General features: G+C 57.4%; 10 protein-coding genes across 10 annotated transcripts; 6 read left to right on the top strand and 4 right to left on the bottom strand.

The window, feature by feature from the left end:
- Window positions 1-186: 186 nt before the first annotated feature.
- Window positions 187-1,899, top strand: MYCTH_41800 (aldehyde dehydrogenase-like protein; the record flags this gene model as incomplete). The annotated part of the gene is made up of 3 exons (XM_003658908.1): window positions 187-659; window positions 722-939; window positions 1,007-1,899. The coding sequence occupies 3 exons, from the start codon at window positions 187-189 to the stop codon at window positions 1,897-1,899; spliced, it is 1,584 nt and encodes a 527-aa protein (XP_003658956.1).
- Window positions 1,900-2,449: 550 nt separating this feature from the next.
- Window positions 2,450-4,391, top strand: MYCTH_2114617 (uncharacterized protein; the record flags this gene model as incomplete). The annotated part of the gene is made up of 5 exons (XM_003658907.1): window positions 2,450-2,666; window positions 2,778-2,924; window positions 2,996-3,390; window positions 3,501-4,102; window positions 4,223-4,391. 5 exons carry the CDS (start codon window positions 2,450-2,452, stop codon window positions 4,389-4,391), a joined length of 1,530 nt encoding a protein of 509 aa, XP_003658955.1.
- Window positions 4,392-4,871: 480 nt separating this feature from the next.
- Window positions 4,872-7,169, top strand: MYCTH_2295409 (uncharacterized protein). Its single transcript, XM_003658906.1, has one exon. The coding sequence runs from the start codon at window positions 5,296-5,298 to the stop codon at window positions 6,850-6,852; it is 1,557 nt and encodes a 518-aa protein (XP_003658954.1). The 5' UTR covers window positions 4,872-5,295; the 3' UTR covers window positions 6,853-7,169.
- Window positions 7,170-7,182: 13 nt separating this feature from the next.
- MYCTH_2295405 (uncharacterized protein) lies at window positions 7,183-8,974 on the bottom strand. Its single transcript, XM_003658905.1, has 3 exons — window positions 8,758-8,974; window positions 7,533-8,647; window positions 7,183-7,450 (listed from the first exon to the last, which is right to left on the bottom strand). Exons 1-3 carry the CDS (start codon window positions 8,858-8,860, stop codon window positions 7,307-7,309), a joined length of 1,362 nt encoding a protein of 453 aa, XP_003658953.1. The 5' UTR covers window positions 8,861-8,974; the 3' UTR covers window positions 7,183-7,306.
- Window positions 8,975-10,235: 1,261 nt separating this feature from the next.
- Window positions 10,236-11,978, top strand: MYCTH_99103 (amidohydrolase-like protein; the record flags this gene model as incomplete). The annotated part of the gene is made up of 1 exon (XM_003658904.1): window positions 10,236-11,978. One exon carries the CDS (start codon window positions 10,236-10,238, stop codon window positions 11,976-11,978), a length of 1,743 nt encoding a protein of 580 aa, XP_003658952.1.
- Window positions 11,979-12,180: 202 nt separating this feature from the next.
- Window positions 12,181-13,314, bottom strand: MYCTH_2051636 (uncharacterized protein; the record flags this gene model as incomplete). Its single annotated transcript, XM_003658903.1, has 3 exons — window positions 12,181-12,398; window positions 12,483-13,027; window positions 13,091-13,314. The coding sequence occupies 3 exons, from the start codon at window positions 13,312-13,314 to the stop codon at window positions 12,181-12,183; spliced, it is 987 nt and encodes a 328-aa protein (XP_003658951.1).
- Window positions 13,315-15,023: 1,709 nt separating this feature from the next.
- MYCTH_2122561 (uncharacterized protein) lies at window positions 15,024-15,697 on the bottom strand (the record flags this gene model as incomplete). The annotated part of the gene is made up of 2 exons (XM_003658902.1): window positions 15,024-15,225; window positions 15,369-15,697. The coding sequence occupies 2 exons, from the start codon at window positions 15,695-15,697 to the stop codon at window positions 15,024-15,026; spliced, it is 531 nt and encodes a 176-aa protein (XP_003658950.1).
- Window positions 15,698-18,725: 3,028 nt separating this feature from the next.
- On the top strand, window positions 18,726-21,474 carry MYCTH_2136712 (uncharacterized protein; the record flags this gene model as incomplete). The annotated part of the gene is made up of 4 exons (XM_003658901.1): window positions 18,726-18,765; window positions 18,883-19,304; window positions 19,702-19,946; window positions 20,008-21,474. 4 exons carry the CDS (start codon window positions 18,726-18,728, stop codon window positions 21,122-21,124), a joined length of 1,824 nt encoding a protein of 607 aa, XP_003658949.1. The 3' UTR covers window positions 21,125-21,474.
- Window positions 21,475-22,294: 820 nt separating this feature from the next.
- On the top strand, window positions 22,295-24,007 carry MYCTH_2131761 (uncharacterized protein; the record flags this gene model as incomplete). Its single annotated transcript, XM_003658900.1, has 6 exons — window positions 22,295-22,376; window positions 22,438-22,567; window positions 22,818-22,849; window positions 22,924-23,040; window positions 23,162-23,270; window positions 23,330-24,007. The coding sequence occupies 6 exons, from the start codon at window positions 22,295-22,297 to the stop codon at window positions 23,721-23,723; spliced, it is 864 nt and encodes a 287-aa protein (XP_003658948.1). The 3' UTR covers window positions 23,724-24,007.
- Window positions 24,008-24,852: 845 nt separating this feature from the next.
- On the bottom strand, window positions 24,853-25,594 carry MYCTH_2295397 (uncharacterized protein). Its single transcript, XM_003658899.1, has one exon. It carries the CDS (start codon window positions 25,451-25,453, stop codon window positions 25,001-25,003), a length of 453 nt encoding a protein of 150 aa, XP_003658947.1. The 5' UTR covers window positions 25,454-25,594; the 3' UTR covers window positions 24,853-25,000.
- Window positions 25,595-26,124: the final 530 nt, after the last annotated feature.

The following is a 26,124-nucleotide window of genomic DNA, read 5'->3' as shown; positions in this document are numbered from 1 at the left end:
ATCCGTGATCCGCTCCGCGCTTTGCCGAACCAACATTGGAATTCCAGAACCGCACCGCTGAAAGTTCGCCGCTGGCGGCGCGTCCCCACCTTGAGCAACATCCGGACCTTGTTATCGCAACAGAGACACCGGTAATTACTTGCCGCAATCAAGGAGCCTTCATTTGACCGTCTCATCCTACTCGCGATGCTGTCCGAGAAAGCCGTCGTCACCGACACGCAAACCCCACGAGGGTCGCGGCAGGAGCTCTTGCATCGCGCCGATGAGCTCTGGGCTTGCGACACGCTCGAGAAGGCAGAGTCCTTCATCAGGTCTCTTCCCACACCAATCAGTCTGGCGAACTACGTTGCAGGAGAGCTAGAGCTACCGCCATCACCCGAAACAAAGTTCATCGATTCATATGAGCCAAAGACCGGTAACCTGCTCTTCCGCATTCCCTGCACGCAAGAGGCCGATGTAGAGAAGGCGATCGGCCATGCCCGGACCGCCTTCAGAACGTGGAGCAAGACAACGCGCGCCGAGAGGTCTCGCCATCTCCGCCGGATAAGCGAGCTCCTCCAGGAGCATCGAGAGCTGTTTGCCGTGTGGGAGAGCATAGACCAGGGGAAGACGATCGCCCGCGCAAGGGTCGAGGTCGATCGGGCAATCTCCAACTTTTCGTAAGCCATACGTGACAGCGCGATGTATTGATAGCATCCGGACAGTGACTGACACCGGCGAGATACTTTTCAACCTACATCCTCCATGAGCAAACAGCAGCGCGCATGGTCGATGGGGTGGCTCTCACATACGAACACCGCTCACCGGCCGGTGTCTTTGCGTTGATCTCGCCCTGGAACATGCCACTGTACCTGCTGACGTGGAAGATCGCGCCATGTATAGCGTTTGGGTGCACGGCTGTTGCAAAGCCCAGCGAGATAACGAGCATGACTGCGTACCGTACGCACAATCCTCCAATATCCGCAATCCCGGGTAATAATTAGACGGAGCTGACACCCAGTCACAGTTCTGGGGATCCTACTTCGAAAGGCCGGCCTGCCCCCAGGAGTTGTCAACATTGTCCTTGGAGACGGGCCGACGACAGGGGCGGCGCTCGTCGCCTCACCGTCGGTCGACGGAGTCTCGTTCACGGGAGGCACCCAAACGGGAATGGCCATCCGCCTGAGCACCGCCCGTCAAATACGGAAGCGCTTGTCCCTTGAGTTAGGGGGCAAGAACCCTACATTGATATTTGCTGACGCAATGGGTCCTGCCACACGAGGGCGCACCCTCCGAGTTGCTGCTAGCGCAGCGTTTGAGAATCAGGGAGAGATTTGCCTCTGCGGCTCCCGGATTTACGTCGATCGTGCGGTTTACGAACAGTTTGTCGCCGAATTCGCGCCGTACGTGGCGGAAAAGTACGTGTTGGGGGAGACGATGGGAGCAGTGGCCAGTTTGCAGCACTACCAGAAGATCCGAGGGTACCTGAAGCTGGCCGCCGATGAGCGCGCCACCTTCGTCTTGGGTAGCGTGCCGGCGGCGATGGAGAGACATGATGAGGGAGGTTACTGGATACAGCCTACGATCCTGACCGACGTATCGAAAGACTCGGCGCTGCAGAAGGACGAGATATTCGGTCCCGTGGTTACCATCACCCCCTTTGAAGACGAGGAAGACGCGATCAGTCTTGCAAACGACAGCCAATACGGGCTTGCGGCGGTGCTGCTGACAAATGATGCGGCCCGGCTGAGGCGCGTCGGGGAGCGTTTGGAGGCGGGCATGGTGTGGGCCAACTGCTGGCTAGTCAGGGAGCTGGGCACCCCATTTGGCGGCATGAAGGACAGCGGCACGGGTCGTGAGGGCGGCGAGTATTCGCGCGATGTGTTCACCGAGGTGCGGACACTGCATTTGGCCGCTTGAACGATTCGTTGGCTCTCGCTGCCCCCGCCCCCCATCCGCCCCCAACCTTCTCTCCAATCCAATGATGAGTCGACGATATTGTGTCAGGGTTCATCTTCGAAAATGTGTAGTTCGCTGTTTCAGACATGCTACAAGCTGTACTAGTATCCTAGGTACCTGGTCCGCATGTTGCGGAATGCCTACGTGAACGTTCATTGGCACCTCTGGCCAGGTGTCTCACCAATATCGGCCGGGCGAATCAATCGGCTAGGTCGGTTTACACCGAGACTGCTGATCCTGATGGTGACGTACCTACGCATTTTTTTCTTCTTCTCTGGACCAAAGCGGTGAGCTTTTTGTTTTGAATCCAGAGTTCCTCGGCCCGCTGTCCTATCCTCCTACTCCCACACTCACATCCTACCGTACTGTTCGGGACTTCAAGCCTTTTGTTGAGGGCAACCTCCGCCGCGCCCTACATTTTCGCTAATTATTCCTTTCTTCTTTGAGGTCGGAGCGTATTTAGTACTCTCTTTTTGCAGTGGTATTGCGACCTCCCTGGGTCTCATCCAGCATGGCCGTCGTTGCCGGTCTTCTCACTTGGAGCAACGCAATTGGAGCAATAACCCTGTACTTTGGAACCTTGGTGTTCTACCGCCTGTTCCTTCACCCACTTGCTCGCTTCCCGGGCCCCAAGCTCGCAGCCATCTCGCGCTGGTACGAAGGCTACTACGACTTCTACCTGGGCGGACAGTACACCCTCAAGATCCGGGACCTGCACAGACAATATGGCAATAGACTTTTCTCTCTCTCTCTCTCTCTTTTTGTTTTTATTTTTAATTTTTTTCCCCTTCGACTAGCTACCCCTTGTATGATCAAGTCCAGTTTCTGACACGGAGCAGGTCCAATCATCCGGATTAGCCCGCACGAGTTGCATGTCAGTGACTCGGCGTTTTACGAGAAGCTCTACCGCATGGATGGCCGGTGGGACAAGTATGCGTGGACTTACGATGCCTTCGGAGCCACCTTCTCAACCATATTTGGATCAGGTAAGGCAAAGATTCGGAATGCTAATTATTTTAAAGACAGAGCAGACTGTTGATGATTGATCATTAATAAGACCACGTAAAGCACCGGGCCCGGCGAGCGGCAATCGCACCCTTGTTCTCGAAAGCAAGGATCGCTGCGCGGCAAGACGTCATCCGCAAGAATGTGGTCAAGTTTTGCGGACGGATTGCCGGCTTTGCCGGAACCACGTTTAACTTGGGTGCAGCGGTCAGCGCTTTCACCAGGGACATTGCCAACGAGTTTGTGGTTGGAAAGGGGTACGACGAACTCGACATGGACGACTTCAACGTTGGCCTGTCCATTCCCGTGTTGGGGGCTGGAACGGTATGGCGCACGACCAAGTTCATCCGCTGGTACGGCCCTCTACTGAAGGCTATCCCCAGCGGATGGATCTTGAAGTGGGCGTGGGCGAGCGAGGAAACCAAGTCGTACATCCGCTACCTCAAGGTTTGGCTACCTTTCCTCGACCTAAGTAGAGACTGATCGAGGTCAGTGTTATTACTGAGCTGCGTGCTGAGCTGACCCTGAGACATAAAAAAAAATAATCTCCGACACAGAAATGCTTCCAACACACTGATGAGACGTTGGCTGCGGTGAAATCGGGCTCGCCCGACGCCAACGTCGAAAACACCGTCGTTCACGCTATCGTCCGCTCCGGGCTGTCGCCCGCCGAGAAGTCGGAGCTCCGGATCCGCCAAGAAGTGTCGACGGTGACCACGGCGGGCTTCGAGACCACCGCGAGCGCGCTCAGGCTGCTGCTGTGCCACGTCTTCACCAACGACACGGTCCGCGGGCGGCTGAGAGCAGAGCTTGCCTCGGCCGGCGTCGGGGCCGGCGACGACGGCCAGCTCGAGCTGAAGACGCTCGAGCGGCTCCCGTACCTCACGGCCGTGCTGATGGAAGGCCTGCGCCTGAGCCCGGGCATCGGCACGCGGTCGGCCCGCGTCTCGGACAAGGACCTCTTCTACGGCGACGACTGGCGGATCCCCGCCGGCACGCCGGTCGGCATGACCGTGCTGCTGATGCACACGGACGAGCACAACTTTGCCGACCCGCGGTCCTTCGATCCCGACCGCTGGATGGACCCCGCAACCCGGAGGGCGGCCGAGAAGACATTTGCCCCGTTTTCGCGGGGGACGAGAGTGTGTCTCGGCATGCAGTATGTGATCGTCATCTTGTCTTCCCTTTCCTTTCCTTTCCTTCCCTAATACTATTCTCACTTTCATATTCTCACTTTCAACTTCTTTTTGCTGACCGGGGAATGGGATCCCACTCGCAGTCTGGCGTGGGCGGAATTGTACATGCTCCTTGCCGCTCTAGTACAGCGCTTCGACTTCACTTTCGAGGGCGCTACCCCTGCCGATTTTGAGTTTGCATTCGACAGTTTCGCCATTGGCACCAAGGCTGGGTGCAATCTATTTGCGACGCCTTACCTTCGCCAGGTCTAATTAACTAATTAGTCGAATCTTTGGCCTAAGGAGCATGTGAACTTTTTTCCCCAAAACCAAGCATAATTAGTATGTTTTGGGTACCTAAATTAATTACAGCATGATTTTGCAAATATAACCTTGATTGAATTCGTTGGTGTGGAAGTCAATGCGAACTCGGGATTACCCTTTGTTGCACGTTAGATAACTCAACTCCCGAGGAGAAGACACAAAGTGCGGTTGGTGTGTACGGATTACACTAAGAGCTCCATACCGGCCTTGCCCGCTCGGACCCCGGCGTTAGCGCCGACGCTAAGCCGCGGCCGGCGCCGGTAAGTCGGGGCTCGGGACGGCGGCGGGGGTTCAATGTTCCATCCAATCGCAGCGCACAATTGGTCACATCCGATCCGTCTTCCGTCTTCCGAGACCAACGGAGCGGATCTCCACGGCCCGCAGCTGCTGGCCCCCGACATTGGCAGGCCGACGACTTACAACAAACACGTTTGTTTGCTTTTGTGACATCACCTTGACTTTGCCCAGCAGCCGACTCCCCTAACACTGGTTCGCTCGTATCACTTCTTTCTGTCTCACATTACCCCTTTGATTTGACGGAAATTCGCATCTGTCATCGCCTGTACGTGGAGCAGAGCAGTGCGGTAATTACTACTCGCAGCTGTGAAGTTCCGAATCACTAAGGTATGGTAATGTACATCATACCTGTGCCCGCACGCGCCCCAATCTTTCTACTCCCCTTTCTTCTACTATGAACTAATTACATTTCCCGCTGTTCGTTCTCTTCCCGGACGCAAGCACCCCAAAGGCAACTAATAATTCGTTGGTTCTACCGCACCTATATATCATCCCGGCATTTGCAATTTGCGGTATTCGGTATTAGTCAAGGGAAAACAAAGGTCGAAACAGAATCATGGCGCCGTCAACAACCAACACCGATGATAATATTCTCCAATCCTGCTGTTCCCACGAGGAGCGGTTCCGCGATCCGGCCTCCCCTTCCTCCCTCTTCCGGATCGACATGCACACGCATATGATGCCCCCCTCCCTCCCCGACTTCTCTTCCTCCTCCTCCTCCTCCTCCTCCTCCTCCTCCTCCTCCTCGACGACGACGACGACGTACGTGTGGCCGGCCCTCCGCCCGGCGCCGGACCACGCCGAGACGGGGGCGGTCGACATGTACGTGGGCGGGTCCTTCTTCCGGCGGGTGGACCGGGCGTGCTACGACCCGGCGGCGCGCGTGGCCGCCATGGACGCGGCGGGCGTCGACGTGCAGGTGCTGAGCACGGTGCCGGCCCTCTTCTGCTACGACGCCCCCGCCGACCCGCCCGGCCCGGCCCTCGACGCCGCCCGCTCGCTCGCCCGCGCCCTCAACGACCACCTCGCCTCCGTCTGCGCCGCCCACCCGCGCCGCTTCGTCGCCCTTGGCACCGTGCCCCTCCAGCACTGCCCCTCCGCCGTCGACGAGCTCCGCAGGCTCGTGCGCCTCCCCGGCATGGTCGGCGTGCAGATCGGCACCAGCGTGGAGAAGCCCGCGTCGTCGTCGTCGTCGACGGCGGCCGCGGAGCCGCCCGTCATGCTGGACGACGAGCGGCTCGAGGAGTTCTGGAGCGCGTGCGAGGAGCTGGACGCGCCCGTCTTCGTGCACCCGCTCGGGTACGCGCTGACGCGGGAGAACGCGGCCCGCTGGGGCGGCTACTGGGGCTCGTGGCTCGTCGGCATGCCCTGCGAGACCGCCCTGGCCATGCACCGCGTCCTGGCGTCGGGCCTCCTGGTGCGCCACCCGAGGCTGCGGCTGTGCTTCGCCCACGGCGGCGGCGCCTTCCCGGCCCTGCTGGGCCGCATCCAGCGCGGCTTCGACTGCCGCCCGGACCTGGTCGCCACCCGCGCCTGCGGCGTCTCCCCGACCGAGCACTTCCGCGGCCGCGAGGAGGAGACGGCGGCGGCGGCGGCGGCGGCGGCCGGCGGGGGTCTCCCCCCGCAGATCTGGATCGACTCGCTCATGCACGACCCGGACCTGATGGAGTTCACCCTCCGCAAGCTGGGGCCCCACGGCGCTACCCGCATCCTTCTCGGAAGCGACTACCCCTTCCCGCTCGGCGAGGTCCCCGTCGCCGGCAAGATGCTGACCGAGGACGAGCAGCTGGGCCGCGTCATGACCTGGGCCGACAGGGCGCGGGTCCTGGCCGGGAACGCCATCCGGTTCCTGAAACTGGGGCGCGACTTTGAGGAGCGGTTCGAGGAGCGGTGGACGCGCTTCCAGAGCGCCCGCCAGCTCCCGGCCGGTGACGAGCAGCAGAACAAGGATGGCGGCCTCCGCGACAGCTGGAGGCATCGCGACAGCGCCATCGATCTGGCCGGGGAGGAACAGCTCGACGGACAAGACGACGGCAAGAGGGGATCTGTGTTATTAGTCAATGGAAAGCCGGACCGATCTCCCGAAAGCATCAGCGCTGCCCTCGACGTGTAATCATACGGAGACGAGTGAGGCGGCATACCGACGGGATTTGATTTTTGGCAACATGATCGGGCGTATAATTATTCTATCGATATTTGGCTGCGGATTCGTTTTTTTGCGCTGGTGAATTTGGAATCGTCCTAGGGAGAGCCTACCTAAGGTACCTAATTAATCATAGCTGAATGAATGAATGTTCAGATGGCACTTGTTGGAACTGAATAGTCCTCAGCAAGCTTACCTAGAGGCAACCCTAATCTATATTATTACACCTAAGACCCCTCTGGGCCAAACATCTTCTCGCTGCAGAGTAGCGAGGGCCTTGCCCTGAGAACAACCCCCCCCCCCCTGCCTAGGTGCTCACCTAACGATTTTCAGTTCTTGATCACAACCCGGCTCTCGCATCTTGCTAACACAACCAGAGCAGCGACGTGACTTGATGAAAAGGGAACAAGCAGGCCCTAGCGCCTTACTTCGACGCCTGCCAATCCGGAATGAGGTCCGCATACACGGTCCGCTCTAGCTTGTCATAGAGCTCGATGGCGGTCGGATCCGAGTACGGGAATAGGCAGGTAAACATGACGGCGGCAATGCCTGTCCGGGAATCGATCCACTCGATGATCTGTTAATAGTTTTCGCCTCCAAGGGGGGAAATGGCTTGTGGAGTTAAAGAATAGAATATGCGCAAAACTCACCCATCGCCCGTTACAGAAGCCCGACCACATCATGCTACCCTTCTTTCTCTTGCCCTCTACATCCTCCATGTTCAGCATTCCCCCCAGCCCAAAGTCAACGAGCGAGCCCTCCGGGATCTCTGCGGCCGCGCCGAATTCCCAGACGATGCTCCTCTGCCACTCCCTCTGCTTGTCATTCAGCTGGGGCCGGAACATCTCCTCGGCCGTCTCTTTCTTGATGACGGCTCCCTCGTCTCCCGCCAAAGCCCTCAGCAGCTCCTGCAGAACCCTCCCGTAGTCGGCCGCGTTCGTGTACAGCCCGGCCCCTCCGCTCTCGCAGGGGGGCTCGACCGGGAACGGCACGTCTCGCTCCCTGAGCTCGCCCGTCTGCCCGTCGCGCTCCGTCAGGGTCACCAGCTGTCGGCCGCCGTCCCTCCCGCCCTCCTCATCCTCCTCTTTCTCGTCCCCGCCGACCAGCTTGTCGATGTAGAAACCCGTGCCCCGGGTGATCCCGAGCGGCCGCAGGACGTGCTCGTCCATGTACTCGCTCAGCCGGCGGCCGGTGACGCGCTCGAGCACCTGGCCGGCCCAGTCGGGGCCCGTGCCGTAGTACCACCCTTCCCCCGGCGGGAAGCGGAGCGGGGTCGACCAGCCCTCGACGGTGGACGTGCTGGCGCGGGCGGTGCGGCCGACCCAGCGCGACCAGCGTTCCAGGTCCGCGTCGGCAATGTCGAGGCCCAGCCCGGCCGTGTGCGCGAGCAGGTGGCGCAGCGTGATGGGTGCCGTGTTGGGCTCCAGCAGCGGCTCGCCTTCCTCTTTCTTGTTGTCCGGGTGACGCGTTGCCAGCCCCCCCGCGGCGAAGCCTCGCAGGATCGGCAGCCGTGCGAGCTCGGGTACGCGCGGGCGCACATCCTCGTCGAGCGTGCTCTGGATGTTGTTGTTGTTGTTGTTGTTGTTGTTGTTGTTGTTGTTGTTGTTGTTTTTGTTCTTGTCGTCACGGTGCTCGACGAGGTGCATCAGCGTCAGCGTCGTCACCAGCTTCGACAGGGACGCCGTCCAGGCGATTGAGTGAGGAGTGAAGGCGGCCGAGCTTGGGTCGATGCCGGTGCGGCCTGCCGAGCCTTGGTAGATGGGGCCTAAAGATTGAACGATATGAATATCGCAAGACTCAAGTAAGTATTAATTAGGCTAGATACATATTTCATAGTTAAAGTGAAACAAAGCACAATAATCGCGGTGACTATACCATCCTTGTTCACGACAACAAATGCCGCTCCAAGGAGCTTGTCCTTGGTCGCAGTGCCGTCGGCGACATAGCTCTTGAGGATGGCGTCGACCTTCTTTGCCATAATGATTGATATGTAGCGTGCAAACGTGAGTGTGTTAGACCTGAATTATACGCGAAACTATCGAAAACAGGTTCGAGTTTGAGTACTAAGCGAAAAAGGTCGGGAATCTGCCTTGCGTAAAATCGCGGGGGCCAAAGTAATTAATCACTTGCTCTCTTCGCAGAGGCATGCAGTTGCACAAGGAGTGGCCGATGCTTTCGCGGCTGTCCTTGTTTTCGGGTCTACAATTTGCGGGTACCTAGGAGTACTACCTGGGAACGACAGAATATGAGGTACTGTACATTATGAACCCCAATAGTCAACCAACCAAGGGTGTGAATAATCTTTAGGCAAGTACGGATACATACGCGTAAAGCAACTGTAGCAGCCTTGTACACGGGCGCCTTCCGTTCTAGGGTTAAACTGAACGGTTTCTCGACGGGGGGCGTGGGAGGGGGTGTTCGGAAATAAGCCCAGTCGCGGGCCTGGGCTAGCAGGTGTAGAATCAGAATAGAATAATCCGTAGTTCTTTCTCGATCCCACAGCGCTTCAAAATCATAGGCCCGAAACTGTATTTATCGGCCAAACCGGACTCCCCTGATCATTTGCACGATTGGAGGTAATTACCACCAAATTCAGCGGAATAATTAATACTAACTGCTTGGTACAGAAAAATCCTCTTCAGGCCAGTCATATGCAGTTCCGTCCCAGGTCTCCGTTTGTTATGCGTGCAAGACCAAATTCTCTATAAATGGAGACTGAGATCGCGGACGAGGGCCTATAAAGGAAAACCAAGTAAACTAAGGAACCCACCCACTACACAGCAGATGAGATGAACTCGCCCCTCCCAAAGTTTACTCGCTAAAACCGCTTGACCCGACGCTCCGGTCCTCGGCCCAGCGCAACCCCGCTTGTTGCCGAGTTCCACCTCCCGACGGTCGTTCTGCGACGAGAGTGGCCCAATACCGTGCGATGGGGGGGTAAGGGGTCCCGCAGCCCAGAAATTCGGGGATAGCTGCAGGGGCGGCTTGACTTATCAGATCAGATGATGCTGGACCGACTCACTTTGGTAGTGTGCTAGTTCCCGGCTGCCCAACTGCCCGCCCAAAGTGGGATGTTTTCACAGTAACATCAAGAGCACCGAACGGTAGCTTGCCTACTTGGTCAAAAAGGCCCAGATTACCAGTTCCTTAGCTCTTTCTACGACTCCTGCATTCATACCTTTCGCTCCCGCCAATTCGGTTTGTCGAGGGTATCTTGGCTAATTACTTTCGGTTAATTACCACCTCCTAGAGTTCCCGAAAGAAAAGAAGAAAAAAACACAAGAGAAAAAGAGAAAGGAAAAGAATACAACAAGGGAATAGGAAAACAAAGCCAAAGGGATCAAAAAACCACCATGGCTACTCCTGCGATTCTCTTCACCAACGGAAGGATCTTCCAATCGGGCGTCGAGCCGGGTACCAGCGCGGGTCTGCACCGGGAACCAACGTTCGCCTCGTGCATGCTCGTCCGGGGCTCGCAGATCGAGCATGTCGGCTCGCCATCAGACGCGCCCATCGCCGCCGCCCTTGCAGCCTCCTCATCCTCGGACAGCGGCGGCAGCGGCGGCAGCAGCACGGCGTCCCCGACGACGATCGTGCGAGACCTCGGAGGTCGGACGGTCCTCCCCGGTTTCGTGGATGGGCACATGCACCTGATGCTATTGGGGCAGGCGCTCAACAAGCTGGACCTGGGCGGATGCCGGACGCTCGAGGAGATCCAGGCGGCGGTGCGGGCGCACGCGGCCGCGCACCCGGAGGCGCCGCGGATCCTGGCGCGCGGGTGGATGCACAGCATGACGCCCGGCGGCGTCCGCGCGGCCGACCTGGACGGACTGGCGGTCGACGAGCGGACAGGCCGGGACCGCCCCGTGCTGGTGGACTCCAAGGACCTGCACTCGACCTGGTGCAACACGGCGGCCGTGGCGGAGCTGGGCGCCGACGCCTGGGCCGACGTGCCCGGCGGCATCATCGAGCGCGACGCCGAGGGGCGTCCCACGGGCGTCTTCAGCGAGGCGGCGAACATGACGTACGTCTGGCCCTTCCTTGCCCGCGTAGCCACCCTCGAGGAGCGAGTAGCTGCCGTCGAGGCGGCCGTGCGCGCCTACCACGCCGCCGGGTACACTGGCCTGATCGATATGGCCATGGACGAGGGCGGGTGGGAGGCGCTGCAGGCGTGGCAGCGGGAGAAGGCGAAGAAGGGTGAGGACGGAGGCAATCCGGGGATGCGGATCGCGGCGTACTGGCTGATCCGGCCGTGCGAGCGCGTGGAGGACGCGCTGCAGCAGGTCGAGCGGGCGGTGCAGCTGGCGGGCGAGTTCGGGGCGGCCACGACGCCCGACTGCCGGGTGGTGGGCATCAAGGTGATCTGCGACGGCATCGTGGACGCCTGCACGGCCGGGCTGAAGGAGCCGTACGCGCACGACGGCCGGGTCGGGGTGCCGCTTTGGACAAGGGAACACCTCGAGCCTGTGGTGCGCCGAGCCGACGAGGCCGGGCTGCAGGTCGCGCTGCACGCCATCGGCGACGCCACCATCGCCATGGTGGTCGACGTGCTGGTTCGGCATGCCAACCCGAACCGCCGACCCCGCGTCGAGCACCTCGAGCTGGCCTCGGAGGAGGACGCCGCCCGGCTCGGGACCTCCCGCATCACCGCCTCGATCCAGCCCGTCCACGCTGACCCGGCCATCCTTCGTGCCTGGCCGCGCCTGCTGGGCGAGCACCGCTGCGGCCGCGCCTTCGCCTACCGCGACTTCGCGGACCGCGGCGCCCCACTGGCCCTCGGCAGCGACGCGCCTACCGCGCCGCACGCGCCCCTGGGCAACCTTTACGTCGCCACCACGCGCCGCTCCTACCGGGACCCGGCCGCCGGCGACGCCCCCGTGAACCCCCACTTCGCCCTCGGCCTGTGCGAGGCCGTCGCCGCGGCCACCGAGGGCGCCGCCTACAGCTGCTTCGACGACCACCGGGTCGGCGCCCTTCGCAAGGGGCTCAAGGCCGACTTTGTCGTCGTCGACAACATGGAGTGGGACAAGGACAAGATCACCGCGGCCACCGTCGCCGAGACCTGGATCGACGGAGTCAAGGTGTGGTCGACATAGCTTTGAGAAGAGAGGGTGCGGGGTTAGAAGCCAGGGCGTGTTGATCTTTCGTTTCAGCTTTTTTTTTGGCTTTTGGTCCTTGTCCGTCGACAATCTGTACAAGCGTACGTGTATGTACATATATATACACACACATCATGTACGGATTACATGTACAGCTTTGCTGCAGGAGTCCTGACTCAATCACTCCCTCCCCCCTCCCTCACGGGTAGTATTGCCTCGGCCAGATGTTCATGGCCGTCTTCCGCCCAGACTCCAGCGGCAGCCCCGCGTGGTTCGTTCGTGGGTCCCCGGTCCCGTTCGCGTGTAAGTTCACCCAGAACACGGCGTTGCCTGCCACCGGCCGGAACGCCAGCCCGCCGTCCTCGTGCTCCCTCCACAGCGGCCGCGCCTCCTCTTGCTCCTGTTCCTGTTCCCGTTCTTGTTTCTCTTCTTGTTGCTCTACCCCCGTCGCTGCCGTCTTCGTTTTACTCCTTTTCTTCTTGTTCTTCTCACCTGCCACACCGCCACCCTGCCACATGGCTTCGCCACGACGGCTCGGGGGCACGATGGGCTTCGCGTACGGGAGGTACGTCTCGCCGCCGGTGCAGTCGTCCTCCAGGATGGCGAAGAAGCTCGCCACGCGGTTCCACCTCCGGGGGACGAACTCGCCGTCGTCGCTGGCCGCCGCGGCAGCAGCCCGCTGGGGCACGTCGAACCAGTCGTGGTGCAGGTTGAAGCGCTGCCCGGCGGTGTAGCGGACCAGCTGCGGCGGCCCCATCTCGTCCCAGCCGTCGCGGAGCATGGTGCCGAGGAAGGCCCGGGTCCGGTTGAGCACGCACATGACGGCCGGGTCGTCGCGCGGCAAGCCCGCCGAGCTCGACGTCCGGTCGGCCGTCTGCTGCTGCCGCCCGTACTTGCTCACCTGCGACGGCGCGAACCGGGGCTCCCCCGTCTCCAGCAGCCACGCGATCTCGGCCGGCGTGATCAGGTCGTGGATGTACATGATGAGCGGGTCCAGCGAGACCAGCTCGGTCCGGTACGTGTGCGTCGTGTCGCACACAAACGTCCTCGTCGCCTCCTCCTCCTCCTCCTCCTCCGCTCCCACCACTGCGGCGGTGGTCGGGGGGGACGACGCTGTGTTGTTGTTGTTGTTGTTGGTGGTGGTGGTGGTGGTGCGGATCGGCTTCGTCAAGAACGGGAGTCCGAGACCGCGGCCCGGTAGTATGGAAAAGTCGCCGACGAGGGACGTGAGGAGGCGAGGAGCCCCGAGATGGGGCAGGTGCGGGAGGCTGAGACCGAGCAGCAGACCGCCAGCCCAGATGCCCGCCGTCTTGGCCAGGCTTGTTACTGACATGGCCGAGGAACTGGACCGGGCCCGATCCGTCGTTTGGAAAGGCGAGGGCGTTCGTCTATGCGACCCTTTTTTCTTATCTTTGACCTGTTTTATTTTTCCCACTTTACTTATTCTGTTTGGTTCTTTGTGAAAGGGGGGAAGAAAAAAGGTTAATTCCGTTTGATATTCTATTAGGCAAGCGGAAGCACAGTTAGTTCTCTGGGAACGGGTCAAGATCAGTCTTGAAAGAGATACAACGAACGGGAGACTTCTCCCCTGCCGTCGGTGTCTGAGCCTCGAATGCCCCGATCGAGATCATCTGGTATACTTCCGTGCTGCCCCTTGCTCAGTGCTTTCCATCTTCAACAACCAGGAGCTTGGTCCTCCGAGGGAGCGAACCTTAGGACTGGTTGCGAGATCAATAGTCCAATACCGAGGACCGTGACTCCATCTCGACCAACGGCTGAGGCAGATGCAAGTAACCCGTTACACTTCCAGACCAACCAGGGTCATGATGATGGGTGAGTGTCACCAGAGGGTGAGTGGTTCCGACGGTATGACCAGACCGTTGCATGCCTCCCCTCAGGCCATTGGATGGACAGGTCGCTGGCTTCCTGATTCTATTCAGACCAAGTTCGGAACGGGGTATGATCCCGGGGAGCCGTTGACGATGAGGGATGCGCCACCAATCCCGTCCGGGCAATTCGGAAGGAGACGGCCCACCAACACACGGCGGCCAGCCGGGGCCCCAGCTTGGCAAGGATCCTCGACCCGGTTTCCCGTTTGAGCGAAGCTTAACGTAGCTAAGTATCTGCTTCGCTCAAGTACAAACAAACCTTTTTTTCTTTTCTCATTTTTCTAGTACCTGTCTCTTTCTCCTCTCCTCTCCAACACGGCAAGGGAGCGCTAAACCCGGATGGGCTAATGGACATGGTACCAAAAGAACCCCCCCCCCCCGGGGTTGCAGCGAGGTAATAGTCGATGGGGTTGAATGGATGCAACAGGTGGACCTCCGAACATACCCCTCCTCGAACTGCCTGCCCGACACAATATTCCATGTATACAAGTAATTATAGTTGCATTGCTCCGCAGTATCCAGATCTCCCAGAGGATGGACGTAACTGTGGAATCCTTCATCAATGTACGACTCTTGAAGGGCCGACTTGAAACCACATCAGGAAATAGGTCTGCATCAGGGCTGGCTAGGTGCTCCGAAACAAGCACACAAGCCAGGGGCCCACATTTGATTGGGCATCTCATGTTTGAGTACTGGGTACCTTAGGGCAGCTCACTTGGTTTGATTTGTTTTTAGTCGAACAATGAGCAATCACGGGCCCGGCCATGGATCTACCTTGTCATGTTGCCCTCAAGCCTGTTGCTGTCTCTGGCACGCTTACAGAGGTATTTATGTATGTACATGAGCTAACATGTAGACATTGTAAGATTTCAATTGCTTATTATACTAGATAATTGCCCAATGATCGCTTCTTGGGTCTTGGGAACCACCACCACCACCACCGAAAACACAAAGCAAACCAAAACAGTATACCGTGAGAGAATGAGAAGATACATACCGAAATGAATCAAAAAGGTAAACAAACTAGGGAGAACATCTTTCGGCAAAATCATAACCTTCCTACGTCACCGGTTCAAGTTAGGATTATTAATTATTCCTGCAATAATAGAGGATCCATCAAGATATGCCCTAATTACCCATCCAGCCCAGCAGGCTAGGCCCACGACGACACCAGCCACCTCCTCGACCTCTTTTTGCCGCGTAACACAAGCGTCGATGACCGGACCGAGCCCCTAATACCGTGCTCAGGTCCGGCCGAGGTTGTGCTACAGCTCGGTGGCTGCAAATCAGTACAGCTCAGAAGGGCTGCAAACAGGTACGACACCACAGCGGTATTCGCGCCGTGGGCGGCACTCCTGGACCAATTGTTACGGTCTGCAGAAGTAGGTGATAAAAGCGTTGATTGTTCTAAGTGCCAGAGGCACTTAGAGAAGCTGTCTAAATACATGTTGACCCTGGCTCGTCATCCCTGTTGGTGGGTCAGCCAGATCTGACCCACTGGCAGTCAAATACTGTAACAGGCTGCATCTCCTGCACGATGCCCATGACCGGGTCAAGGCTGCTTCGTAGTGTGTACGGCGACGCCGCGGGCACTGGAACCGAGGCATGCAATGTCGAAAATACGGGAGGCGGCGACCTGGCGGCCGCTCGCTTTGGATGGTTGCGTTTGGTCCCGGGATCGAGACCGGCCCGAGAGCCGTTCGGTATTAACTGCGGGGCGGGGGCGAGAGGACGACTCGGCATCCTCCTGCGGGGCCGCGGGCGGATGCCAGATGCAGAGGTCCGTACCGCCGCCTCCGAACGAACGACGCGCCGCGAATTTGTCATTTTTTTATACCTTGGCTTAAAGAAGTCCAAGATGTCTCCTCGCGGGTGTCCCACTTTGGTTTTTTTTTGGTGAAAAGAGGTCTGGCTTGCCGTGAAGAGAGGATGATTCCAGAAAGGGCCAGATACTTTTTTATTATTTAATGCATAGAGCCTACATGTCCATCCAGAAGGTGAGCTATTTGGTGAGTATTACCAGCATGGTGCGCACCCTCGATCATCAGTCCATCCCTTTTCGTGAAGATTCGCGAACGCACTATAACAACCCCAACACAGACCAAAATACTCCCCACCCCAGCATCTGCGACCGCAGATTTTTGCTGCCAGAGGATGGTCGGCACCGCACCCGAAGCAATTTCGAGGTCGCCACGCCCGCCGACCACCGATCCTGTTGCCACAATTGGCCGGCGAAGATCGAATATCATCGATGGTTTAGGAAAGCCACGGCCCCACTTTGCACGGGCTCCGGCCCCCGCATTTCGGAAAATGCGGAGTCCCCATCGGCCCCTCTGGTGTTGTGTGGATCCCGGGCCCAGACCGGATCAAGCGAGGTCGCCAGTCTCGAAAAAAAATACAGCTGCTACAGAGTGCAAATACCGATTCTGGAGATGCAGAACAGCCGCGGGAAAACGGTTTGTAGTTTAAACGTGACACCATGCAGTGCAGGCTTATTTGACTGCAGGTCACTACGGACGGAGAGGGAAGCGAGGGGAGCGGGGAGATTTGCGACACCCTTCAAGCTGATCATCGTTTGCGTCCAAGAGTAGATGCTGCGCAGGTCGGCTGGGCAAAGCCGAAACGGGAGCGCGAGTCAGGTCGCATAATGGGAGGCTCATCATGAGGCCCGTCTTGGGGTAACCCCCACGATCCCAGAGAGCCTGTTCCCCGGGGCGTGGGGTCGGGCCGAGGAAACCGTCTCCCAACAACTGGAGCCCAAATGCCAGCCTCAAGCCGTTTGCATTATCTCCTCTGTGTTGCCCGGAGAGCCGGATTCAGGCCAAGGCCAGATCGGCGGACCGCATGCAGCAAACCCACGTCATTTCATCATTTCGGTGGTAAGGCCGGCACGGGCAATATGCTGTTAGCGAGCATGCCGCGTACGTATGTACGATGACGGCAGCGACGGCTTGATGCTTATTGCTCGCAACTGTACTGTACATACAATTACTGAGTTAACTGCAGGGACGGAGCATGCGGTTGTCACCTGTAGCGAAATGCGAAAGTGTCGCAGGTCATGGGAAATCAAGACATGATCCTGTAAACATTCAAGGCGAGCCCGTCTTCGCCGGTGCCACAACCTTTTGAGCGAAGGGGACCCAGGTTCGTAATATGCAGATGTTGAACAGCAAGGTGGTACGCTTTTAACAAGAAAATCGAGGTGGCTCTTGTGAGTCGGCGTCTTTAGCTCCAGGAAAAAGTGCTAGTAAAAGTAAATACGTAGTACAAGGCGTGCGTACACTACACTAGTGTAAGTCCCTGGATGGTAGGTAAGAATCATCGGCATGTTGAATTCTTGCTCATGAATGAATGGATTTCAAGGTTCAAGCAGGCTCAACTCTAGGATTCAGGGTCCGGGCCCCGCTACACTAACGTGCCGCAATGCCGGAAATCGTACCACAATTTCTTGGCAGGCTCCTGGCTATGACGATGCGGGGTAAACGGAAGGATTCAAAAGCCGTGCGAACATTGTGGGACAGGCCATACGCAACCCAATCTGATTACAGAGGAGTCAAGGAAGCCAGTATACAGCAGCAGAGTGAGACACGGGTCCGCGACACATCGTGATGATGGTGAGACAGCAGCGGTAGTCCTTCAAGTGGACTCCAAGAACAGCGCTTGGAAGAACCGCCAGTTGGAGGCCAGGCACACACTACGTGTACGCGACACCACCGGATAAGGAGGGAAACTGGACATCGGCGGGTCTGCAAGTGAAAAAGTAGGTCGCCTTTCTATTCGTTGAGCCGGGCAACGGTGACGCAAACGCAGTGATGCTTAGGCTGCGCTAATCTCCGGGGCTGGCGCTAATGACGCTGCAAACTACGTCATAGCCAACGCCCCCCTGCCGAGAGCGCCAGTGGCAGGGCAACTGTTCTGGCTTCGCCAAGCATCGCCAAGCAGCGTGTGACCTTGAACTTTTTGCCCTTCTTTCTTTGCCATGCAGTTTCTGCGAAAACAGCACAATTAAAACCGTTACACTTGTTTCACGCGGTAACCATCTATCTACAAGTCCACGTTCCTAAGCTTCGCGACCTTCTCAGCAGGGTTCTAGTTTTTTTTTTTTTTTTTTTTTTTTGAGCAGCCCTGCCATCCCCCAAGTCTTAGATCGTTTCCTGCACCCTACACGGAAGGACCGCTGTTGATTTGCTGCGCCGCAGGCTCACTGATTGACCAGATTTGCCCGATGATGAAAACGATGACAGTGGGAGCCTGAGCAGGAAGCATAACGAGATTCCTTCACCTACCGCAACCCCACACCCCCTAAAAAAAACATTGACCGGTTAGAGCCTTCTGCACATCAGTGCCTTGACTTTTCTTTGACCACTCGCCTTAACCGTCGCTGACGAATGTTGTTAGTCCTTGGACCTACTTTCTGCCGGCCTTTGCACCAGAACCCTGCTCGTTGCTGCTTATCACCCCACTCCCCGGCTGGCCGTAGTCCCCACCACAACTTGGCTTCTGCCATTCATTGCTCATTTGGTTCGCTCACAACGCCGTCCGGACATTTCGCGCAGCCGCGAACTCGCCCGCCCATTATTTCCCCTCCGCCATTACGAAAGCTTTCTATTGCGCGAGCTCTTCCCACACGACCTGTGGCCAAGTGTTAGACACGACGGATTGATCTACTTCGCCAACTGTTGATTTTTATTCTTTTCTTTTCTATTTCGGTGAACATCTTTCCGTCTTCGTTTCCATCTTCCCTGGTTTTCCGTGCAATACGCGCAGCCCAGGGGTCCTGTCCGGTGCTCCTCCATTCCAGGACAGACGAGGACAGAACGCGAGAAGCGGAAATCACAGATTCCAGACGCCCAACATGTCGACAATACAGCAACTCAAAAATTTCATTCGCCATGGTAGGTCTTCTCCGTCCGATGCCGCAAGCGTGCGACTGCTGCGCTCGGGTCGCATGCGCAAACTTGCTGGAGAGCGTTTCCGGGACGAGGGGGCTGATGTCATGTTCGGCGTCACAGGGAAACAGGCCCGCGTAGTTGACGAGTCGCCGCGGTCGAAAAACGACAATTCGACGACAGGTCAATTACAAATCAAGACCGGCACCGTCGGGACACCGGCCACAGATCCAGCCGTCAGCACAATCTCGGCAGCGAAAGCAACTGGGGGCTCGGCCCGCCACGAACCCGCTCAACCGCAACCGGCAGACGCCAAGACGAAGCAGCACAAGCGCATTCCCGACGAGAATATTGCAAAGCTCGTGGCCGAGGAGAATGAGAGCAAGAGCAAGTTTCCGCACTACCCAGGTCTCGGGCGATGGGAACTCCTCGAAAAGATGGGCGATGGTGCGTTCAGCAACGTCTATCGGGCTCGCGACCGCGAGGGGATTGCAGGCGAAGTCGCCATCAAGGTCGTTCGCAAGTATGAGATGAACAGCATGCAGGTATGTGACAAAACGGGGGGGAGGGGATCCCGCGTTTTTTCTTTTTTATTGTTTTCTTGGGGTGCTCCCCCCCTTTTTTCCTTGCGTACCGCACATAATCTCTCCCCCCCCCTTTCTCCTCCCGTTTCAAAGTGCCCTTTACCAACTCTAGGGGCCGCTGTTAGAGCAACAAGCATCTCCATCCCAACTTTAAGCCAAAGGCTCCTAGGCCCGCAGAGGTGCGAGGATCCCTTTTCCTATTTGTCGCGTTCGAATGCGCCGGATTTCTGTCAGCTCTTCCTCGAGTAGCTTTCGCGGATGCTGCCGGTGCTTCACTCTTCCACCTCTGAGTCAAGCGCTGGAGGATGCGGCTTACTCGATCCGCTCGATGTTGATCTAGGACTAACCACGGCTACAGAGGGCCAACATCTTGAAAGAGGTGCAGATTATGCGCCAGATCGACCATCCCAATATCATCAAGCTCATCGACTTCTCCGAGTCTCGCCAATATTATTACATCATCCTCGAGCTCGCACCCGGGGGTGAGTTGTTCCACCAGATTGTCCGCTTGACATATTTCAGCGAAGATTTGTCACGGCACGTCATCACCCAAGTAGCCAAGGCGCTGGAGTATCTGCATGAGGAAAGGGGAATTGTCCATCGGTAGGATAGGACCACTGCTGCCCCTCGTCCCCTTGCTCCTGCTGACAAAGAGACTCTCCAGAGACATCAAGCCAGAAAACATCCTCTTCAACCCCGTTCCGTTTGTTCCCTCCAAGAACCCCAAGCCGAAACAGCCGGGGGATGAAGACAAGGTGGACGAAGGAGAGTTCATCAAGGGGGTCGGAGCCGGCGGCATCGGGCAGATCAAGATTGCCGACTTTGGCCTCTCCAAGATCATCTGGGAAAACCAGACCATGACCCCCTGCGGCACTGTCGGTTATACCGCTCCCGAGATCGTCAAGGATGAGAGGTACTCTAAATCGGTCGACATGTGGGCCCTGGGGTGCGTGCTGTACACGCTGCTGTGCGGATTCCCGCCATTCTACGACGAGAGCATCGAGGTGCTCACCGAGAAGGTTGCGAAAGGGCAGTACACTTTCCTCTCGCCCTGGTGGGACGACATCAGCAAATCGGCCAAGGATCTAATTTCCCACCTCCTCTGCGTGGACCCAGAAAAGCGCTACACGATCAAGGAGTTCCTCGCTCATCCCTGGATCCGCGAGGCCGGGCCCACGCCGCGCGAAGAGAAGAAGGCGACGCCGGAGGAGAACGCGCTGCGTGCCTTCGAAACGACCAAGCTGGTCGAGGGCGACAAGCGCTATGACTTACGCTCCCCGGCCGCCATCAACCTGCGCGAGGTCTTCGACGTCGGCTACGCCGTCCACCGCCAAGAAGAGGAGGGCAAGCGGCGGAAACATGTCGGCGTCAAAGCGGGCGGCGTATCGCGACTGGGTGGGGTCGACGAGACGCTCGATGAGGACGAGGAGATGGAGGAGGACCAGGACCCGGCCGACCAGCAGGCCGACAAGCCCCACAACGGAGGCACCCAACAATTGGAGCAAAGCATGCGTGACACGCAGATCCGCGACCAGGAGCAGCAACAACAACAGCAGCAGCAGCAGGAGCAGCAGCGCGGCCGGGATCGCGAGAGGAAGGCACACCCTCCCCCGGCAGCGGCCGAGCAGCGCGGCTACGGCCAGCACTCGGCGGCGGTCACTGCCGCAGCCTGGCAGCAGGTACGCGAGCGCAACAGGCAGAGGGGCGTGTTCGAGCTGAACCTCGACGGCGCCACCCTGCTTGGCCGCCGCGGCGTCAAGCCCGCCGCGCAGATAGCTTAGGATGCTTCTGTTGCTGCTGCTGCTGCTGCTGCTGCTGCTGGTACTCCCTCTAGTGCGGATCAGTATGTCGTTTAGCCGGTTAGCGAGGTCAAGCACCCCTCGAGGCGGCTGCTTACCGACTGATGATGGCGTGTTTCTGTCGAAGCAGCAGCGGAGTTGGTCTTTTTTTTTTTTTTGGGGGGGGGGGTTGTAATGGAAGATGTGGGTATATGTCGTGCTTCGGTGTTGGAGTTTCGGGAACTCAGGCACGTAGTGTGCGCGGAACGGAGCAGGGTAACAAGGTAGAGAAGGGTTAAGGGGAGGAAAGGGTGACAACAGCGATGTTTAGGTATATACTGCTTTTTGTTCTGCTTTGTGCCTTCTTTTTCTTCCTCTTCTTCCCCCTCGGTCGGTTCTTCACCTTCGTTTCATAATTATTATTATTATTATTCCTACACCGCTATGCCATAGCACGCCGGAGCCTCTCTAGTTATATGTTTCATAATTATGCCTGTTCATGTCATTCAAACGCACATTGTGTCGGCCCTTGGCTTCGGGCTACTACTCTCAGGGCCGCTCTTTTGTTTAATTCTCATGTATGGTGGGGGAGATGATATGGGAGATGTTAGAGTCATGTGTGCCAGATGTTTTTTTTCTAGGCTTCTTGGGATCTGTGATGCGCGTAGCGACTTCGGTTTAATCACCTATCGGGATGCTTAAAGGGAGCGAGCCTCCCTTGCGCCTTCAAGCGTTTTGGATGCGGTTCACCGACCGAATAGACAACAAGCATGACTAGAGACTTCGTTTGACAATTCTCACGTGCTGATGGCGCGAATGTCGTGAAACAAGAGACAGTGTAGTTGAGGGTATAATAAATGAGAATGGATGAATGCCGAGCAGCTCGAGAACATGCCTCTTTCATATGGCGTAAGTTACAGAAATTGTTTGTATGCATGCTATTAATATGCGTTTGGCTACTTTTCATGATGGATTACTGTAACCTAACCGGTGATGAACATGGCAGAACTGAAAGGTCTACAAGCGAAGCCCTCAGCTCGGTATGTACATTATTTACGTACATTAGAGATTGGAAGAAATGTTGGTGGGGACTTTCAGCCCCCTCGTGTGAACTAATTCGGCCATGTGAGCAAGCAACTTGGCCAATAGACGGCCGGTCGCCTCTTCCCTACCATGCAACTTCGTACTCCCCCTGAAAATAATGACTCGGGATTTGAAATAGGCGTCTCTCCCAACAGCTCGTCGCTCGTCGTGGGTCGCGCGATCCAAGGACTTGGCGGCGCCGCCATGACCAGCGGAGTCTAATTACCTCATAGTCTCCATCTCGGCGGCGCCCAAGGTGATTCCCGCCCTGCTCGGCCTGCTCGGCGGTATCTTCGGCGTTGCTAGCGTTGTCGGCCCGGTCCTCGGCGGAGCTTTCACCGATCGGCTGACGTGGCGATGGTGGTAAGTGGCTTCCCTCCACCCATTACTACATTGATCCAAATAATTAGTTAATTAGGTACAGTTGCTTTCATTTGCGAATGCTGAGAACTACAATCAGCTTCCATCCATCCTCTCTGTCATGTTCTTCTACAAGGTCCCCCCGCCCACCACAAGGTCGAGCAGATCGGCTGGGAGACATTCATATAATTAATACTCGCTTGGCTTGCCAGGTGTGCCGGTCGTTCTCGGCGGCTGACGTGCTTCATCCTAGCGCTCGAGTAATTATGGTGGTGTTACCAAGCCGTGGAACTTGGGCGCCGTCATCAGCTCCTCTTTCGTTTTTCTTTTTCCACTCTTGCTAACACGAGTTTGTTTAGGATCAACTTCTCATTCTTCCCCCTTGGCTTACAATCTCCCCATCTACTTCCAGGCGGTTAACAGAGTGTCTCTGCTGGAAAGCGGCATCCGGTTGCTCCCGACCATCCTGCCCATGAGTAAGTAATAGGTCAAGCCACACCCATAGTTGCCCACACACGCCACACGCGAGGCCTTACACTCGGGTGTGTGGAGGGATGATAATCGACTAACGACGACAATCTGTTTTGCCTTAACTAGCCTGCGCCCTACTGGTCGGGTGGTATCAGCCGTGGCTGATGACGGGCGCCTCGCTTGCCGCCGTGGGTGCCGGACTGATTTACATGCTGGGTAATTATCAACTCGAACAGTGGCCAATGGATCGGCTTCCAGTTCGTCGCTGGTCTCGGAACGGGTCTCTCCATGCAGCCTCCGGCCGTCAGTCATCGCCAACGCCATCACGCCCAAGGGGGACAACAGCATTGCCATGTCGAACATCCTCTTCTTCCAGTTCATCGGCGGCACCCCGGGCGTCGGCATGGCCCAGTCCATCCTCAACAACGGCCTCATCCGCAGCTTCCCCCAGTTTGCTCCCGGCGTCACCACCGCCGAGGTCCTGAGTGTCGGCGCCTATTACGACCTCCAGACCGTATTCTCGGGAGACAAGCTCCTCGGCGTCCTGAGGGCTTACGTGGCCGGTCTCCATCATGCGTGGATCCTGAGCATTGCGGGGGCAGCCGTTCCCGTTTGCTTCCCGCTGATCGGGGCTTTTGTCAAGCTGTCCAGGTTCTCGCCAAAGAGCTGGGAGGAGCTAGGAGGATAAGGCGTAGGTCTGAGAGAATCCGTTAAATACCAACTCGATTGCGAGTAATTATCAAAGTCGACGTTTGGATTGATCAAGCTAGCTTGGGGGTGAACTAATTAATATTGTAGTCATTTAGACTATAGAATGATCGTTCGAGGCATCTTTCGATCAAGGCTTGTGTTACCTATCAATTAATTATCAATGAGTAGTTAGCCGTCACATTAACTCCGATTAATTAATAGTCTGGCTTGATCCTTACCCCCCTTTTTTTTCTTGTTTGTTTTCTAACCCGTTATTCGAGCAAAAAAGAAAAAAAAAAAGAAAAAAAAAAGAAAAAAAAGAAAAAAAAAAGAAAAAAAAGGAAAAAAAAGAAAAAAAAAGAAAAAAAAGAAAAAAAAGAAAAAAAAAGAAAAAAAAAAGAAAAAAAAAGAAAAAAAAAGAAAAAAATAATATCAAACATCTCACGATCCAATGATTGATTCACTCACACCTGCCCACTCAACCAAATCTCGACCTGGCGCGCAGCCTCGGCAGCGCCCGCCTTCAGATCCCACTCCTCCGGCACCTCCGCCACGGCCACGAGATCGTCCCCATCACTACCACCCGCCGCCGCCGCCGGCGGTGACGACGACGAGGAGGCGGACGCGAGCCGGCGCAGCCTCTCGGCCCAGGCGGCCCACTCGGCCTTGCGCACGACGGCCTCGGTGTCCGGGCCGGGGGCGCGGCGCAGCTCGCGCGGGAGGGCGCGGCCGGCGAGGACGAGGTAGCGCGCGGCGATGGCCGCCCGGCAGGTGCGCACCAGCGCGGTGTCGGCCTCCCAGCTGCCGCCGACGCCACCGCCACCGCCGCTGTTGTTGTTGTTGTTGTTGTTGGTATTGAGGCCCTCGGACACGCATTGGGCGGTGCGCCAGGGGCCGTCGGCGGGCAGCAAGTCGGCGGCGACGAGGCGGGCGAGCAGGACGTGCGTGCGCAGGGCCTCGGTGCACTCTTGCTGCGAAGCGGTGTGGGTTGCTGTTTGTTTGTTTGGTTGGGGGCCGCGGGCGCGGGCGCGCGGGGAGAGGCCGGTTAGTGAAAGTAAAGTACCCGAGGTAGGTAGGTAAGGGGGGGGGGGGGGAGAGAGAGAGAGAGAGAGAGAGAGAGAGGGAAGGAAGGGAGTGGGAATGGATTCGGGCCAACAGAGACGAGGATACGAGGCTGGATGAACGTACGGTTGTAGCTGCGCCAAATTTCGGCGGCGTGCCATTCGAGGTTGCTCGACTCCCAGCCGAGCTGGGGATCCTGATAAGAGGGTGAAGTTAGGATTCGAGTTCGGCGCGCGAGTGAGCGATTCGGCGGGTGGGTAATAGAGTGAAACGACGTACCGCGGGATCGAAGCCGGTGGTGGTGGCGTTCTCCTTGAGCGCGATGAGCAGGTCAGCGAGTCGCTTGTGTGCTGACTCCTTCCACGGCACAGCGCTCGCGAGCTCAAAGACGTGGTCGACCACGGCGCCGACAACTTGGGAAACACCGTGGTCCGGGAGGTCCCTGTAGAAGGGGTCGTTGGGCGGGAACAGTTTGGTGGTGTAGAAGGAGCGGATCTCGTGCACGGCCTCGCCAACCGCTGCGTTGTCGTCACCCTGGGCGAGCAGCAGCTTCTTGATGATGCCCAGGGTGTCCGTCTCGATGGGATATGTCGAGGGGATGATGTCGGCGGCCATCTCGTCGAGCCGGGCGAGCCACGAGGGAGCAACTTGGCTAGGGGATGCCATGGTGAATGCCAAGGGTTAATGCGCGGGATCGGTGGTAATCTTGGGAAACAGAGACTTGGAGCTGGTGGGAAGGAAAACGCCCGACAGGTGGTGCTTGCTCGTGGTGAGCAAGAATGAATAATTAAGGAAAGCAAAATGTAGGGCCTGCTTGGTTGATTGAGGGCTGGCCGCAGTACAACAAATCCTATAGAAAAAGGTCAGGTAAGGTAGGCTAAAGTGGAAGAAGTGGGTAATGGAGCTAGGAACACCCCGCGCGAATGAGGTTAAGGGCGTCGTAAGATGAAACAGATGCTCAGTTGCGCCGCCACTAGTGTAGGCTGACTAGGCGACGGTTGCGATGGGGCGGCCGAAACGAGTTATCAAGTGTAATATTATATTGTCAGTAAGACTTTTTGGTGCGCATGTAGCGCTCTACTAATGTATTTAGTGTGGGGCTCTCATAGGTAGTAGTGTAATAATTATGGCAAACAGGCCCGTAGTAATCACTGAGCCAACCAGCTCTGTCATTCTCAGCGGCGCAGAACACGGAAAGACCATATCTGTATGTATGTACAAAGTACCCCACATCGCACACTGCAGCCTTGAGTCTTAAACAAGCACAATGAGGCACGGCGAAGCGACAGAATCAACCCCATCCACATTCTATGACTGTGGGGAACCTCGGGTGCCGC

This window comes from Thermothelomyces thermophilus, chromosome 1, assembly GCF_000226095.1.
Source record: "Thermothelomyces thermophilus ATCC 42464 chromosome 1, complete sequence".
NCBI classification, from domain to species: Eukaryota; Fungi; Ascomycota; class Sordariomycetes; order Sordariales; family Chaetomiaceae; genus Thermothelomyces; species Thermothelomyces thermophilus.
This window is presented reverse-complemented; position numbering and strand designations above follow the sequence as displayed.